We start from the raw sequence: 17,122 nt of genomic DNA, 5'->3' as shown, positions 1-17,122 counted from the left end.
AACTTTTTTACAATATACAAACATATATATATTTGCTTCACTCCCTATTGATCTGCTAAAAACAAATTAACTGAATTTGATCCACTGGAGACCTAAACTAGATTTGGATCTTACTCTGCACTGTAATGTGTAATCTTTACTATTATCGTTATTGTTATTGTCTTCTATTTTACTCTTTTGAATTATAATGTAAGGTTGCTGCCTTGTGTTCCCGGTCTTAATGCCTATTATGTCTAACGTAAATCACCTTGAATAACTTGTTTGTACAAAAAAAATGTAACGTTTTTATGACATTTTATAATCAAACAATCGATTCACCAATTAACAAAATAGATAAATGGGCAATTGACTTAAAATCAAATCAGTTTTATTTGTATAGCCCAAAATCACAAATACATTTGTCTCAGTGGGCTTTACATTTCATACAATATGATATATGATACAATATGACACCCTGCCCTTACACCCTTAGCTCGGCTGAGAAAAAACTCCCAGTAAAAACCCTTTACCGGGAATAAAAAAAATTGATGAAATCTCAGGGAGAGTCGACAGAGTAAGGGATCCCTCTCCCAGGACGGACATGCTGCAATAGATGTCATAAGTAGAGAAAATCACGAAGGAATTTGATCATTGACCAGGTGATTACATGGTAATACTAAGTAAAGTGCGAATAGTGTGGATGCAGGAAGACTTCAGATGCTGCCAGAGGATCCACACCGTCTCGTCTCCACCAGGGAAAACTAAGGTTTCCATCGCCGGGATTACATCCCACGTCTCCAGGTGGCGCCCTTAACCACTGCAACATCTTTCGCGTCGATGGTCCATTCTCAGATGTTACCGGAGGGGGGACCAGATCCACGAGACGGTGTGGATCTGGTCATTGGTCATAAGGGTTCATTGCGTAGAATTTTTTGGTGTTTTTAAAGACAGACTTCCAGAAAAGGAATATTATATTCATCAATATGTTTTAATTAGTGTACAATTTCTCTGAAAATTAAAGCAGTTTTTTTATGACCTTAGAATGAGCCTTTATTTTTCGATGTTGCACTGTAATGTTTGTACAGTGGTACAGAACAGACAAACTTAACGGCCTTACACATTTTTATATATAGTGGGCGTCCTGGGGAAATGCACCTGTTGGAAGACCAAGAAGAAGAAGAAGTACTATAGAATAAATAACTAAACAAATACATATTTTTCTATAACTATAACTGAATAACTATATAAGGGATTTATATACATTCGAACAACGTAACATTAACAACTCCTTAACAAAGCGTTTTAGCCCAGAAATTACAAAAATAAAAACAGGTAGCTCAAATCAAGTGATCTGATTGGTTCTTTTGTATAATGGGTGTATACATAACTGCTATGACGTCGAATCAGTTTGCAAATCACTATGCGATATACAGTATAATGGCTAAATGTAAAACTATAACTATATAACTAAATAACTATAACTATATAAGGGAGGATTCCCCCAACTGTATTAATGGGTTGTGTTTATGCCATTATAGGGAAGGTTTTTCAACTGTATGAATGTGGGCAAAAACGCAAAAACGCAAAAAAGTTGCAAAAACGGGAAAGTGGCAAAAATTTAAAAAGGTAAAAAATAAATTAAAATTAAAATTTAAAAAAGTTGCAAAAAGACATAAAAAACTTTAAAACAGTTGACGAAACCTCACTATATAACTTTAACTTTTTTGTGGCTTAAGGTGAAACTATGTAACTACGCAACTATATAAATATATGAGGGAGGGTTCCACCAACTGTATTTATACTTTTTTGTTATTGTGTTTTTTGGGAGGAAAAGTCACGAAAATGCCAAAAAAAATCTCAAAAACTAAATAAATCGGACAAATGCCAAAGTCACAAAAAAACTGAATAAAGTTGCAAAAATGAAAAGAAAACACATTAGGACAGTTGAGGTTATAGTTTATAACTATATCTAATTAACTATATCGCTTTAACTATAGCTTCATAACTACATAACTGTATAACTATAACTAGGCTATATAACTATAACTTACTTTTTGCAATTTTTTTAGTTTTTGTAACTTCTTCCTGTTATAGAAACATTTTCCTTTTTCTGTGCCATTTTTCTCAGTTTTTGAAACTATTTTCCCCAAAGAAATGCATTAATACAGTTTTGGGAATGAACCCTATCATAGCTTACTAATTAAGTAACTATATAACATTATAACTGTAAATATTTAACTATATAACTACAACTAACATTTTGCAATTTATTTCCATTTTTGTGACTTTTCTTTCGTTTTTCCATTTTGCTCCTTTTTTCCACTTTCGGTACTTTTTTCTGCTTTTGCGATGTTTCCCCAAAAAGCACAAAAAAACGCAATAAGACAGTTTTGATACAATGTTTATTTTATGACATTTTATTACCAAACAATCAATTTAGCAATTAACAAAATAGATAAATGGGCAATTGACTTAAAGGTTCAGTATGTATTGGTGTTTTTAAGAACAGACTTGGTAGAGATGGAAATTAGAAAGTTAGAAATTAGAAATTTCCGTTTTTGCAACATTTTCAGATATTGCTACTTTTCTCAGTTTTTGCTACTATTTTCACCAAAATGCAACAAAAAAACGCCTTAATACAGTTTTGATACGACGCCTTGATATATACTGAATTTATTTTATTTTTAAGTGTAAAAAAAAAGCTGCAAAATTTGCCTAAAAAAATTGCAATAAAAACTTACAAAAAGGCACAAAACAATTCCCCAAATCGATGTTTTTTCGGTGTTCATGTGGTGACGTTTTTTTACGCCCAAAATAGCACCAAATAAACGCTCCATGAAATGGCCGAAGAAATGTTCCCCAAAACTTAAAAAAAAAAAATCCCCCGAAAAACGGCCTGTAAATAATGTAATAATAATGTAATAAACACATATGAGCCACCTCTTTAAATTGGATTAAAGTGATTATTTAATGTTAATATATTTTATGGAAAATCCATGTGTTTTTCTAATACAGCTGCACATCGTATCGGCTGCTGATTACTTACAAAATCATCATATGTTATGCCAAACGGATCATAAACAATATAAACACACCTCTTACACACAGGTACAATAGATCAACATTAGTCTCAGGCAGGTAGAGGAGAGGAGGCGGAGACAGACTGGGAACACTCTTCACTTGTTGAACTGGTTTTCACGTGACTGAGTTTATTTTTAGACTTTGACTGTGAAGTTATGAGGGTGTGACGGCGTCCTCAGATCACACACACACCAGGACTGAGCAGGATGAAATGAGCAGCGTCTTCTCTCCCAGTGTTTCCTCCACACATGAAGGTGGAAAGTGTCTGTAAGTCGACCTGAAGTCAGTTCAGCAGGTGAGAATCCTCCCAGAGAAACCTGTAAATGTCTGATCATCAGGATCACTTTGATCACATTGTGCTGTGTCGCTGTTTAACTGGACGGTAGAAATGTTTCTTGATGCTGATTGGCTGTTTCTCAATATCTTTTTGTAATATGCTGTAGAGTTTCTGTCTGTGTTAAAGAACAGTGACTTTAGAAAGATTCCCGTGTAGTTTTGTTCAGTTGAATCAACGGCAGTTTGATTCAACTGAACAAAAGTCTGAGCTGATGTTATCAGTGAAATATGCAGGACGTGACTGAACTGGTCCCACACCTTGAATCATTTTGGCTGAGCTGCTTTTACTGTGGAAACATTTGTGCTTGCAGTTTATTAGTCGTTAAACAAGTATAAAGAAATGATTAGTCAGATTTAAAAGTAGGAACCTCAAAAGCCATTTAATGACAAAATGTCCCATTAAAGCTGGGGTATATGATTTCTGATTGGTCAAAGTGAACATTAGGGGTACACTTTGACCAATCAGAGCGAGGCTCTGATTCTAAAAAAAAAAAGAAAAAAGAAAAATCCGATTCTCTGTTCTTATTGGCTGTTGGGACTGTCCATTTCCTTTGGCACCGACGTTGTTGGTGTAGAGTGTGTCAGGGAGGGACCATAGGGGAGGGACCAAAGAGAACAAGTGGAGCGGTCGAGGTATTTGGATTCAAATCTCTATCCCAACTGCCATTTTCTCCTCAAATCATATACCCCAGCTTTAAGTCTTTAAATAACCACATGGTCAGTTCATCGTAAATAAAATACTGTGAAGTCAACACAAAATGCATTATTTTCATGCTGACTTGGCCATATTCAATTATACTAAATTTGGATATTGTAGCACACTAATTTTGATTGATGACGTTTAATTAAGAAAAAGAAAAAAAAATGTTCTTCAGAAGCTTCCACATTATGTGATCCAGTGACCCATCAGCCCCAGCAATAAATACACAGGACATAACTCTAAATATTGGATTTAGTTTTTTCATGTGTTTATTAATATTGGTGTGTTTTTTTTATTATTATTTTAGTTTTTCCTCATGTCAATATTTTATGGAAAATGCATGTGTTTTTTTAAAACAGCTTAATGCACATCATATCTGCTGCTGATCTACTTTGTATGTCAGCATCTGTTCTATTTTGTGATTTATCTGACACTGACTGAGTTTCAGTGATGATGCCAAAAAATCTCAAGATCAAGTGAAAAACCAATTTTAAGTATAAGAGCATCAGACTCAATGTCAAACAGATCATAAACAATATAAACACTTCTTTAACACACACTAGATCAACATTAGCCTCAGGCAGGTAAAGGAGAGGAGGCGGAGACAGACTGGAAACACCTTGGCACTTGTTGAACTGGTTTCGTGTCACACTGATGTTGTTTTTAGACTGTGAAGTTATGAGGGTGTGACGGCGTCCTCTAAATGTAAGTGGCAGGCTGTGAAGTAGCTTTGTCGTAAAATGTTTTACTTTGTTGTGGTTAGCTTTGTGCCATCAATGTTACCTCTTCGTGCCAGGGTTATCAGATCCAGTTTAGGGTCCAACCAGGTTTCTGTCAGCGCTGAATGTTTGTGTCCTGTTAGTGACAGTGAACTAATGTGTCCTGTGATGTAAAGCTTGTTGTAATGAATGAACATGTTGTTGTGTTTGTGTGAAGGTGTGGGCTCTGCTATGGATCAGAGTGAGGACAGAGAGGAGGGAGTCCCTCCCTCTAAAACCACTCTGTGTGGGGAACATGACGGCCAGACCAAAGCTCAGAGGTGACATGAGGATCTCTAACTGTCCATGACTCAAATCACTGCACCATCATTATTCACACTCAAAGCCCTGTGTGTGTGTGAGACCCTGTTTCCACCTGGCATTAATATGTGGTTTTTAGGATCCGATCGCGCTAACTACAGGTGGAAACACGCTCAATGCGCATTGAATGCGCATTGAAATTATCCACATTTGGAGGTGGTTTGAGACCACATATCCACATACCCATTAACAGTGGAAACACGTATGTGTATCTCATACACATTAGGCCCCGCTCACTCAACTGCGGCGAGTGACTGGGCGGAAACGCGTACTCATTCACGCGACAATTCACGTCATAAAAGCGCACCGTTGCAGGTAAACACATAGACATTATAAAGGATCCTTTATAATGTCTATGTGTGGAACAACTGTGGTCAAGCCAGCGGTCTCTTGTTTTTGCATGGTCAAACCAGCCGCTTCTTTATTTATTCCCCCCATGTTGTTGTGAGCACAGAGACGGCTCGGTGCAACTGATAGAGACAGTGAGCGAACAGTGCTGGCTGCGGCAGATCGTGACATCGTAGCAGTGGGACACAGTGTAGCCAACTGATTCATTTAATGACGAGGAAAAACACCACAATAAACAGTGCCGCGCTCACATTTTCGCCAAAACACACTGACTCTCTTCACTCTAGCCGACGTGACTACAAGGCGGAAATTATTCTTTCGACCAACTGTGGTCAAGCCAGCGGTCTCTCGTTTTTGCTCGGTCAAACCAGCCGCTTTTTTATTTATTCCCCCCGTGTTGTTGTGAGCGTGTATTTACTACTATCTATGGCGTAAACACACAGAGACGGCTCGGTGCAACTCATAATAGAGACAGTGAGCGAACAGTGCTGGCTGCGGCAGCTACGCAGTGGGACACAGTGTAACCAAGTGATTAATTTATTGACGAGGAAAACACCACACAATAAACAGTGCTGTGCTCACATTTTCGCCAAAACACAAGACTCTTGCCGAGGTGACCATAGACATTATAAAGGAATTTATTTATGGTCGTGGATGGTCAACACTTCTTCTTCTTCTTTTATTTCCGGCAGACTAGGCAAGGGCGGGGCACTGCTGCCCCTGCCGCTTAAAAACAACAGTATAAGCGGAAATGATGTACGAGCTGATTTCCATACAGCGCGGGGAATTCGAATCCGGATCGCAAACGCGCATAGAAGACGCATTGTTAAGGCCAGATGTGAACAAGCATATTACATTTACATATAACGATCGGATTCCTCAGAACCACATATTAATGCCAGGTGGAAACAGGGTCTGTGTGTGTGTGTGTGTGTGTGTGTGTGTGTGTGTGTGTGTGTGTGTGTGTGTGTGTGTGTGTGTGTGTGTGTGTGTGTGTGTGTGTGTGTGTGTGTGTGTGTGTTGTTTTCATAATACATTTATTATTCTATTAGGATTCATCAGAGACCAGACTCTTCTGGACCTGGACCCAGCTGTGTGTCCTTAAAGAGTGACAAGTCAAAACATGATTTCATTCATTTTAAAGGAGAGAAACTGTCTGCAGAAAGGTAAACTTAAGCGTCGTTGAGTGACCTCCAAAAAATCTTATCAATTATTATTATTATTAAACTGTTAGTAACATTTAACTATCACCGATTTCTTCTTCACATTCATTCATATTCTGTTATCGGATTTTATTTATTTATAAATAATTTAAAAAACATTTTATTAAAAAATAAGAATGAGCTTCCAGAAGAAGTGGTGAGCTCGCCTTTAGTAAACTCTTTCAAGAATAGGTTTTATACATTTTGATAATCAAGGCGTATTTATGTTAAACTATAAAGCTGATTCGGATTTTGTTTCTGAAATTTGTGTAATTTTTTATTGATTAAATTGACACCAGGCCAGTTGCCCCTGGAGCTTTACCCAAACCCCAGACATGATGTTAAGAGCTAATTCTTCATGATTCCTCCACAGAGTCGACCAGGAGGTCTCAGAGGTTCCCAGTGGTCGGTCTGCCCAGCAGCAACAAACACACCTGGACTCCACATTCATGGTCTGTACATGTACAACAACTACTTTACTTTTCTCAATAATAATATCTGTGTTTGACTTATTTGACCAGTGGATTGTTAGTCTGACCAAACATGGATCTGATGTTTGTTTCATGGTTGTAGTTTGATTGTTTTATTTTGAGTGTGTTGTTCATTTAATATGATATTTCTACATTGAGCTGATGCTTTTTGATTTTAGTTTGATTGTTCATATAATATTCTGTTTCAGCTGCTGGAGGAAAACATCGTCACTTTTGTAAAGAACGAGCTGAAGAAGATCCAGAAGCTTCTGAGTCCAGATGACCCAGAATGCTTAGAGGGTCAGAGGGAGGATGAGGAGGTGTTGGACGGTGAGGATGAAGAGCAGAGGAGGAGCAGCAGAGAAGCATTTCTGAAGATCACACTGCACTTCCTGAGGAGAATGAAGCAGGAGGAGCTGGCTGACCTTCTGTGGAGCAGTAAGAGGATTTCTCATAGGCTTAACATGACGGTGAATTGGGACATTTAATATAGTCTCAAAAGATTGATGGGGAAAATGTGTGTATGCATTCATATTTGCATTAACACTTATAATTACTCATTGATGTAATTACTACTTTGTTCATACAGGAAGTATGACAGTGTGTCAGCGTGATCTAAAGTCTAACCTGAAGAAGAAGTTCCAGTGTGTGTTTGAGGGGATCGCTAAAGCAGGAAACCCAACCCTTCTGAATCAGATCTACACAGAGCTCTACATCACAGAGGGAGGGACTGGAGAGGTCAATGATGAACATGAGGTCAGACAGATTGAAACAGCATCCTGGAAACCACACAGACCAGAAACAACAATCAGACAAGAAGACATCTTTAAAGCCTCACCTGGAAGAGATGAACCAAGAACAGTGATGACAAAGGGAGTAGCTGGAATTGGGAAAACAGTCTTAACACAGAAGTTCACTCTGGACTGGGCTGAAGACAAAACCAACCAGGACATTCAGTTCACATTTCCATTCACGTTCAGAGAGCTGAATGTGCTGAGAGAGAAAAAGTACAGCTTGGTGGAACTTGTTCATCACTTCTTCACTGAAACCAAAGCAGCAGGAATCTGCAGCTTTGAGGAGTTCCAGGTTGTGTTCATCTTTGACGGTCTGGATGAGTGTCGACTTCCTCTGGACTTCCACAACAATGAGATCCTGACTGATGTGACAGAGTCCACCTCAGTGGATGTGCTGCTGACAAACCTCATCAGGGGGAAACTGCTTCCCTCTGCTCGCCTCTGGATAACCACACGACCTGCAGCAGCCAATCAGGTCCCTCCTGACTGTGTTGGCATGGTGACAGAGGTCAGAGGGTTCACTGACCCACAGAAGGAGGAGTACTTCAGGAAGAGATTCAGAGATGAGGAGCAGGCCAGCAGAATCATCTCCCACATCAAGATTTCACGAAGCCTCCACATCATGTGCCATATCCCAGTCTTCTGCTGGATCACTGCTACAGTTCTGGAGGATGTGTTGAAGACCGGAGAGGGAGGAGAGCTGCCCAAGACCCTGACTGAGATGTATATCCACCTCCTGGTGATTCAGGCCAAACTGAAGAACACCAAGTATGATGGAGGAGCAGAGACAGATCCACACTGGAGTCCAGAAAGCAGGAAGATGATCAAGTCTCTGGGAAAACTGGCTTTTGAGCAGCTGCAGAAAGGAAACCTGATCTTCTATGAATCAGACCTGACAGAGTGTGGTATTGATATCACAGCAGCCTCATTGGTCTCAGGAGTGTTCACACAGATCTTTAAAGAGGAGAGAGGACTGTACCAGGACAAGGTGTTCTGCTTCGTCCATCTGAGCGTTCAGGAGTTTCTGGCTGCTCTTCATGTCCATCTGACATTCATCAACTCTGGAGTCAATCTGATGTCTGATGAACAAAAACCATCCTGGCGGTCTAAAGTCTTCAGAGGCAAAGCAAATCTAACACATCTCTACCAGAGTGCTGTGGACAAGGCCTTACAGAGTCCAAATGGACACCTGGACTTGTTCCTCCGCTTCCTCCTGGGTCTTTCACTGCAGACCAATCAAAATCTCCTCAGAGGTCTGCTGACACAGACAGGAAGTAGCTCATACACCAACAAGGAAACAGATACCAAGAAAACAGTCAAGTACATCAAGAAGAAGATCAGTGAGGATCTCTCTTCAGAGAAAAGCATCAATCTGTTCCACTGTCTGAATGAACTGAAGGATCGTTCTCTGGCGGAGGAGATCCAACAGTCCCTGAGTTCAGGAAGTCTCTCCTCAGATGAACTGTCTCCTGCTCAGTGGTCAGCTCTGGTCTTCATCTTACTGTCATCAGAAGAAGATCTGGACGTGTTTGACCTGAAGAAATACTCTGCTTCAGAGGAGGCTCTTCTGAGGCTGCTGCCAGTTGTCAAAGCCTCCAACAAAGCTCTGTAAGTAGACATATGAAACACGTAAACAGGAGGGATGGCCATTAAAACCCAGTTATATTAAGCACCTGGTAATGCTTTTTCTGAACCTGAAAATCACTAATTTCTTAGCTTATTCCAGTAGGTGCCAGAGTCAAGGCAAAACTATTTATATTAACAACGTAGTGTTGCTTCATCTCCAAATAATAGAAAAGTATCAAGTTTTATCACTAAAGACTCGGTCGTTAAGGAGTCTCGATAATGGGGTCAATAGTAATAAAGGGTAATGTGAGGAGAAAATTAGATCATAAGGCTGTAATAATCAAGCAGTGTTTTATTTGTGTTCACTAATTCTCCTTCAGGCTGAGTGGCTGTAACCTCTCAGAGAGAAGCTGTGAAGCTCTGTCCTCAGTTCTCAGCTCCCAGTCCTCTAGTCTGAGAGAGCTGGACCTGAGTAACAACGACCTGCAGGATTCAGGAGTGAAGCGTCTGTGTGTTGGACTGAAGAGTCCACACTGTAAACTGGAAACACTCAGGTCAGAATTCATCTGTTTGTTTAACTATTGATCTTTAAAATAATCCTTAGCCAGATTCTTATGTCTTGCATGTTTTCTAAAATACTGAATTCATGATATTTATCTATTCCAGTCTGTCAGGCTGTCTGGTCACAACAGAAGGTTGTAAGTCTTTGGCCTCAGCTCTGAAATCCAACCCCTCCCATCTGAGAGAGCTGGACCTGAGCTACAACCATCCTGGAGACTCAGGATGGTTGCTAAAGCTGCTGTCGGAGGATCCAGACTGGAGACTGGACACTCTCAGGTATGGACAGACAACAAGAGCTCACACACTGCTGGTGTCCTTCCCCTCTGGTCCATCATGAAGAAGGACATGTGTTTTCTCTGATAAAACTGGTAGCTCAAATCAAGAGATCTGATTGGTTCATAGCCGTGATAGGAAAACAATAAAACTAACTAAAAAACTTTAGAATTAATCTAAATGGGCAGTTAAATGCTCCTAAGAGTGGTGTAAGGACAAAGGCGTGGCAGTTAGGAGTTTGAATATTTTGGAATCCCTGGATTTGATTCAAAATCAATTCTCGATTCAGAATCGATTTCTCAATTCAGCAAAAAGGAGGATTTTAAAACCGGCTTTGTGCCAGGATGGAATGACTAAAGCCTTATTTACAGTGGAGGAAATAAGTATTTGATCCCTCACTGATTTTGTAAGTTTGCCCACTTACAATGAAATGAACGGTATATAATTTTAATGCTAGGTTTATTTTAACAGTGATAGACAGAATATCAAAAAGAAAATCCAGAAAATCACATTAAAAAAGATAGAAATTATTTTGCATTTCATTGAGAAATAAGTATTTGATCCCCTACCAACCATAAAGGATGTTGGCCCCCACAGATTAGTCCTAGTGCTTTAAAAAAGTATTCCTAATCTCAACTAGGTGCGCGTGTTCTCTGAATCAGAGCATCTCTGTGGCTCCATAGGGGTCTCTGTGCACGCGTTACAGCAAAAGTATAAATCAAGGGCTGTTTAAAATGTCTAGAGGGTGATGTATAAAAAAATAAATAGATAATATTTTCAGCAGTTAGGACTCATGTTGATAGAAAATCATTGTGACTGTGTTTCTTCCTCCAGGATGGACCACGGTAGAGAGCAGAGGTTAAAACCTGGTCTGAGGAAGTGTAAGTGTGGATTCAGTTTGACTGAGTTTGAAATGAAAGTCATTTTAATGCAAATATACCAGGAATGTCATGGTTCCAACTTCCCAAATTGAAAATCTGCTGCTTTTCCTTTTAATCATTTTACTTGTTGCCAGGCAAACAATAAATCTTTTAAAACAAATAAATAATAATAACTTAAATCCACAATGACAATCAAATAGAATCTATTTCCATATTATTCCTAGCTATAAATCCAGCAGATACAGATTTTTACTTTACTCAAGTGGTTCTGTTATAGGTATATTGTAGTATATCTTGGTTTTCAGGTTTTTTTTACAGACAAATTGTGTCATCATTAAACTTTATAGAAATGAACATCAGGACACAATCAGAGAATAAACCCTTCAGGTGTCTGATGATAAACTGCTGCTGTGTTGTGTCTTTTTCTCTCCATCAGATTCCTGTGAACTCACACTGGACACAAACACAGTAAGCAGAGAACTCAAACTGTCTGACAACAACAGGAAGGTGACACGAGTGTGGGGGGAGCAGCAGCCATATCCTGATCATCCAGAGAGATTTGACTCCTGTCCTCAGCTGCTGTGTAGTAATGGTCTGACTGGTCGTCGTTTCTGGGAGGTTGAGTGGAGCGGAAGTGGTTATATATCAGTGAGTTACAGAGGAATCAGAAGGAAGGGAATCAGTAATGACTGTTGGTTTGGACAAAATGATCAGTCCTGGAGTCTGATCTGCTCTGATGATGGTTACTCTGTCCGTTACAAAAACAGAAAAACATCCATCTCCTCCTCCTCTGTCTCTAACAGAGTAGCAGTGTATGTGGACTGTCCTGCTGGCTCTCTGTCCTTCTACAGAGTCTCCTCTGACTCACTGATCCACCTCCACACCTTCAACACCACATTCACTGAACCTCTTTACCCTGGGTTTGGGGTATTGTCTGGTTCCTCAGTGTCTCTGTGTTCACTGTAGGAGGGAGACAACTTCCAGTCCTGAGGTTTATATGCTGGTAATGGACAAGGCTTTACTTAGTTCATATCTGACTTACTGATTCTGACTTCAAAGGAATAGTTCAAAAACATTGTTAACTTGTTGCCTATCTCTTGGGTTCACGACAAGGCGAGATAAATAATCCCTTTAACAGTTTGTGTATTTTTTTAAGAAGTAGCTCATTGCTAGAAAGAAGATTGCAAGAAGCAATTTCAAGCAGTCCAGGAGGTAGTTGGATTTTTTTATGTTTGCGGTGTGTGCAATTGTGATGTGTGCATCTACTGATGCTTCTGGACACATCTTCAGTGATGATTGCTGGAATCATCGTGTTGTGTTGGGTCTTTCAACATCATACACCCTCCTCCACGTGACCCAGCTGAGGTTGACCAGACCCCAGCTTGTGTCCAGATGGCTAACTAGCTGTTTGCCCCCATGGCTCTCCCCTCTTGAGCCAAAGTCGTCTTGAGGCTTTCTCTGCCCCTTGGTGGTGTTGCGATGGCTCTTCTCTTCTCTTCCTCAGTCCTACGATGCCTAATGCACTGAAGGCTCTGGACGGTGATCGGGATTAAAAGCCCCTTCATCCGACCTCTATTGGGAGACACCTTGCTCTCCATACAGCTTGCTGAAAACTGCTGACAAGTCCATCGTACTTGTTTAGCTTCCTTTCAAAGGCCACTTCCCAAGGGACTGTGAGCTCCAACAGAAGCACTTGCTTGGTGGATTCTAACAGGAGAACAGTGTCTGGTCTCAAGGTGGTGGTCACTTTGTAGGAACTTCAGTTGCTGCTGAAGGTCAACCAACAGCTGCCAGTCCCTTGCAGAGGCCGGGACACCTGCAGATGTTTCAGCATCAGGTCTTGGCTGTTCCCCGGCTCTGATAAAGGCGTTGGCAGCTTGGGGAGGCGGGAGCTCTTGGCCCACTCGACACCTGCCCAGGTGGCTTCAGCAATGGCCTTCAGGACCTGGTGACAAGAGGCAGGGCTGGGCTGGGATCCTTTGCAACTCCCTATGTTGGCACCATGAAAGGAGGAGGAGAGATATTGCAGGACAGTAGGAATGAGGCACCCATGAGGCTCGGGGGAAGATGGTGGAGGGCTCTGTAGGTGAGCAGAAGCTTTTTTTAAATAATCAGGTATTGTACAGTGAGTCAGTGTAGTTGAGTGTGTGTGTGTGGGGGGGGGGGGTGTGGGGGTGATGTAATCAGATGATTTGATGAGTTTCGTGATCCGGATAGTCGAGTTCTGGATGATTTAAAGTCCGTTGAGTAGTTTTGGTGGTAAGGCCAGTGAGTACAGAATTACAGATATCAATCTGAGATGTGATGGATCCATGGCCCAAGACTTCAGTGCTGGATTGTGAAAGAGATGGGAGAATTACTGAGAAGTTGAGGAGGTGGAAATTAAGGAAGATCAGGTGATGTTTTTAATAGAGGTGCAGAGGAAAGGGTGCTGTCAAGGATGGCTCAAAGGCTCAAGACTTGGTTTGAGAACGGGATCATCAATGAGGTTTGGGGATGGATGGGTGGATCCCTGTAAAGTTGACCAGTTTAAAACGTTGCTGAAGACTCACTTTTCTTTTTTTGCATCGGCCTTTAACAAAAGTTGAGACTTTGACCATTGACACTCCTCCCTTTTTTCATGTATCTTATATGTTGTTTTGTATTGTATCTTGTACAGCACTTTTTTCAACTGATGTTGTTTTGTAATGTGCTATAGACATTATTTTTGCCTTGACTTTGACTATGGGCTTTGGCAAGGGTGGTTTAGGATTCAATGAGCTTCAAGAAGTTCCTGCTCATCCATCCAGGACTTTGGATGTCCTGAAGTCATGGGGAGGGAGGTTGGGGGCTATGGCAGTGGTGGGTCAGGTGGAGATGTAGACCTTTGTGTCTCACTTAAAAGCCAACACTTTTTGTTTTTAAAGATTATTTTTGGGCAGTTTCATGCTTGACTTTAGACATTAGTTTGGAGAGACAGAGATGAAATGGGTCAGAGAGGGGAATGACATGCAGAGAACGACCCGGGCTGGATTCTAACCTGGGTCTGCTGTGAAGAGGACTGAGACTATTGGGGGGGGGCTCGAACCACTACACCACGAGTGCCCCTAAAGCCAACACTTTTAAATGTTGTATAGATATTATGAATGTAACTGTCCTTTGAACGCTGTACATTTTTGGAACGGTTATTAATACACGCACGTTCTGTGGTTACGACCCTGGGGTGGGTCTGTAATGGCTTGTAACAATATCTTTTGGGCTCATGTAGCCAACTCATTTTGATTGAGAAAGTGTAATTATCTCAGTTTTATAATTTTTGTATATTGTTTTTACCAAAATTCTTAACTTCTAAAGCACTTACATCAACTAAAATTTCCATAACCATTCTCAGCACTATTCTGAAGATTATTACAGAAGGATTTGTTCATATGTTGAGGATTGTCTGATTTATGAGACGTTTTGCTGAATGCATTTATGAAATGTGAAAAGGCTGAATTCAAATCTGTCCTGTAAAACCTTTGGACACTTATATGTTGTAAAAATGAAATAAAGATTCTTACCTTTGCTTTATCCAACATCTCAGTTTATGTTTTTTAAAGATATTTTTTGGGCATTTTCGAGCTTTATTTGACAGTACAGAGTTGAAATGGGGAGACAGAGAGAGAGAGAGAGAGAGAGAGAGAGAGAGGGGGGATGACCTGCAGTAAAGGTCCACGGGTCGGATTTGAACCCGCGACCACTGCAACGAAGGCCGGAGCCAATATGGTACGCGCTCTATCCACTACGCCACCGGAGCGCCCCAGTTTATGGTTTTTAAAGAGATGCAAATTTACACATAATCAGTTGGAAATCCAGGAAAGAAATCCGGATTTTTTTTTCTTTGGAGTAAAATCGGCAATTGAAACATTTCTCGGGCTCTTCTTGGGATCTTTCTGAGCTCCTGCACCAGTGTCAGGGAGAGGGAGGGGGGACACCAGTTTGTAAACGCTGCCATACTGAGAAATACAGAGAGGGTTTTGTGGAGCTGATAATAGGCTTAATCAACTTTGTGTCAACTCGTTTGATTGATGGCTTGAATGTAACGGATATTCATTTATATGAAAAAGTTAAGCACTATAAGCACAATATATGTTAATTTAACCAGAAGAAAAAATATTCATCTTAAACTATGAAAAGCAGAAATTTATCTTTTGTAAAATTACAGCCCAGAAAAATACAAACACACCACCCTATGGTTTAGCTGTCCGTTTCCTGTGTGTGTGTGTGTGTGTGTGTGTGTGTGTGTGGTTGCATGCGTGCTTGTGTGTGTGTGTGTGTGTGCGTTCGTGTTCGCTGTGTGTGCGTGCGTGTGTACCTGTGATTCTACATATGTCTACACTGCTGCTGAGAACAGAAATACATGAGACAAGCAATTTAAAAACAAAACTAGGTCATCTGTTAAATTATCACATCATAATAGATTCAAACTGCTTTCCATAATTACTTCATTATATCCGACATAAGAAATGCTGGAGATTTTTCCGGGCCATTTCCCCTCATGAATAAAATTGAAACGTCGCCTAGAGAGCGGATAATCTTCCACGTGATTCCCGGAGTCATCGGTCCGAAAGATTGAGCCCAAATATTCATTATTACCTCAACGCGATGCGACCGGAAAATCCCCCAGACTTAATCCAGTGTAACAGCGTTTCTATTAATGAAAATTATAATTATAAAGTTTCAACATATTTATTCATGATGGTTTAATCTTCCCTGAGCAATGAACAAAGATCTCCCTCATTTTCTATCTTTCCCATTTTTACTTTCATGTTATTAAAGGTGCTCTGAGGAACATTCGGTTTTTGGTAATTCTTGCGCTCCCTTTGGATAAAAGCAGTAGTGTTGTTACCACGCCAGCTGTTGTTCCTGGGTGAGCGTATACCCATGACAAAGGCATAAAGAAAAACTATATCTAAAATAGCATTCTTTGCACTGATGGTCTCGTTTGCTGTTACATGTAATTTATGATCATCAGAGGAAAAATTAGACTGTTTCAGAAATATTTAAAAGTTCCTCGGAGCATAATGTATGAGAGAGAGAGAGAGAGAGAGAGAGCGAGAGAGAGAGAGAGAGAGAGAGAGAGAGAGAGAGAGATCGATTTTAAGATGTCAATTATGGAGGTACAAAAATAATACACAACATTAATTATTATGTACAGTATTTTGATGCTTTGGCAACATTGTTTTTACATTCCAATGAAGCCAATTGAATTTGATTTTAATAAGTTAAACGTAGTTCTTCCTTATAGGGACAGTCTTGTATTTGCCTGTGGCCCTGATTCAAACTCACTTTAAACTCATCAGTACTCACTGTTTCCCTGCGTTCCAAATCCCATACTTTTTCTCTTTACTACACTACATACTAAAGTACAGAAGAGTTTTAGTCTTTTCACTACACTACATACTAAAGTACAGAAGAGTTTTAGGGCCACAGACAGGAGAGGGAAAAAAATCAGATAAGGAAGATTTTTTTTTCACTATGTTGAGAAATGTCAAGAATAAAGACAAATACTGCAAAATGCTATTGGAGTTAGTGGGGCATTTATGTATTTTCAGCATACTACAATTGACGTGCATGTATTGGGACATCCTAAAGCTTTTTCTGGCGTACTAAATAGTAGATAGTATGGGATTGGAACACAGGGAATGTGTTTCCCCCAGTCCAGTCCACTGTAGGTGTGAGGTGCAGTTCACTGTTTAGGCCACAAGGGAGCAGGACACACTAACATGAGACTCAAGTCAAGTCAAGTATTGTCAATTCTGATACGTGCAAGACATATATAAGAATCAAATGTATGTTTATGTCCGTCCCACAATGCAACAGGAACAATATAA

General features: G+C 40.2%; 1 protein-coding gene across 2 annotated transcripts; it reads left to right on the top strand.

Moving 5' to 3' along the window:
• The first annotated feature begins 3,221 nt into the window (after positions 1-3,221).
• Positions 3,222-13,388, top strand: LOC307250019 (NLR family CARD domain-containing protein 3-like). 2 transcript variants are annotated; one of them, XM_080026944.1, is made up of 10 exons: positions 3,222-3,355; positions 5,033-5,135; positions 6,576-6,689; positions 7,099-7,177; positions 7,405-7,633; positions 7,785-9,597; positions 9,936-10,109; positions 10,222-10,392; positions 11,224-11,270; positions 11,707-13,388. In XM_080026944.1, exons 2-10 carry the CDS (start codon positions 5,047-5,049, stop codon positions 12,234-12,236), a joined length of 3,246 nt encoding a protein of 1,081 aa, XP_079883070.1. In that variant the 5' UTR covers positions 3,222-3,355; positions 5,033-5,046; the 3' UTR covers positions 12,237-13,388. The 2 variants fall into 2 exon arrangements, with proteins under 2 accessions (XP_079883070.1, XP_079883071.1); XM_080026945.1 differs by lacking the exons at positions 3,222-3,355; positions 5,033-5,135; positions 6,576-6,689; positions 7,099-7,177 and having other exon boundaries at positions 7,538-7,665.
• Positions 13,389-17,122: the final 3,734 nt, after the last annotated feature.

Source organism: Ammodytes marinus (assembly GCF_949987685.1).
Source record: "Ammodytes marinus genome assembly, chromosome: 4".
NCBI lineage: Eukaryota > Metazoa > Chordata > Actinopteri > Uranoscopiformes > Ammodytidae > Ammodytes > Ammodytes marinus.
Note: the sequence above shows the minus strand (reverse complement) of the source record. Positions and strands in the feature narration are given on the sequence as shown.

Bases quoted from the DNA above. Each gene is read 5' to 3' on its own strand.
- LOC307250019 (XM_080026944.1), top strand. From the start codon at position 5,047: ATGGATCAGAGTGAGGACAGAGAGGAGGGAGTCCCTCCCTCTAAAACC. The intron at 7,178-7,404 runs GTCTGTACATGT...ATTCTGTTTCAG, and splicing joins ACCTGGACTCCACATTCATG to CTGCTGGAGGAAAACATCGT. The intron at 10,110-10,221 runs GTCAGAATTCAT...TATCTATTCCAG, and splicing joins TGTAAACTGGAAACACTCAG to TCTGTCAGGCTGTCTGGTCA.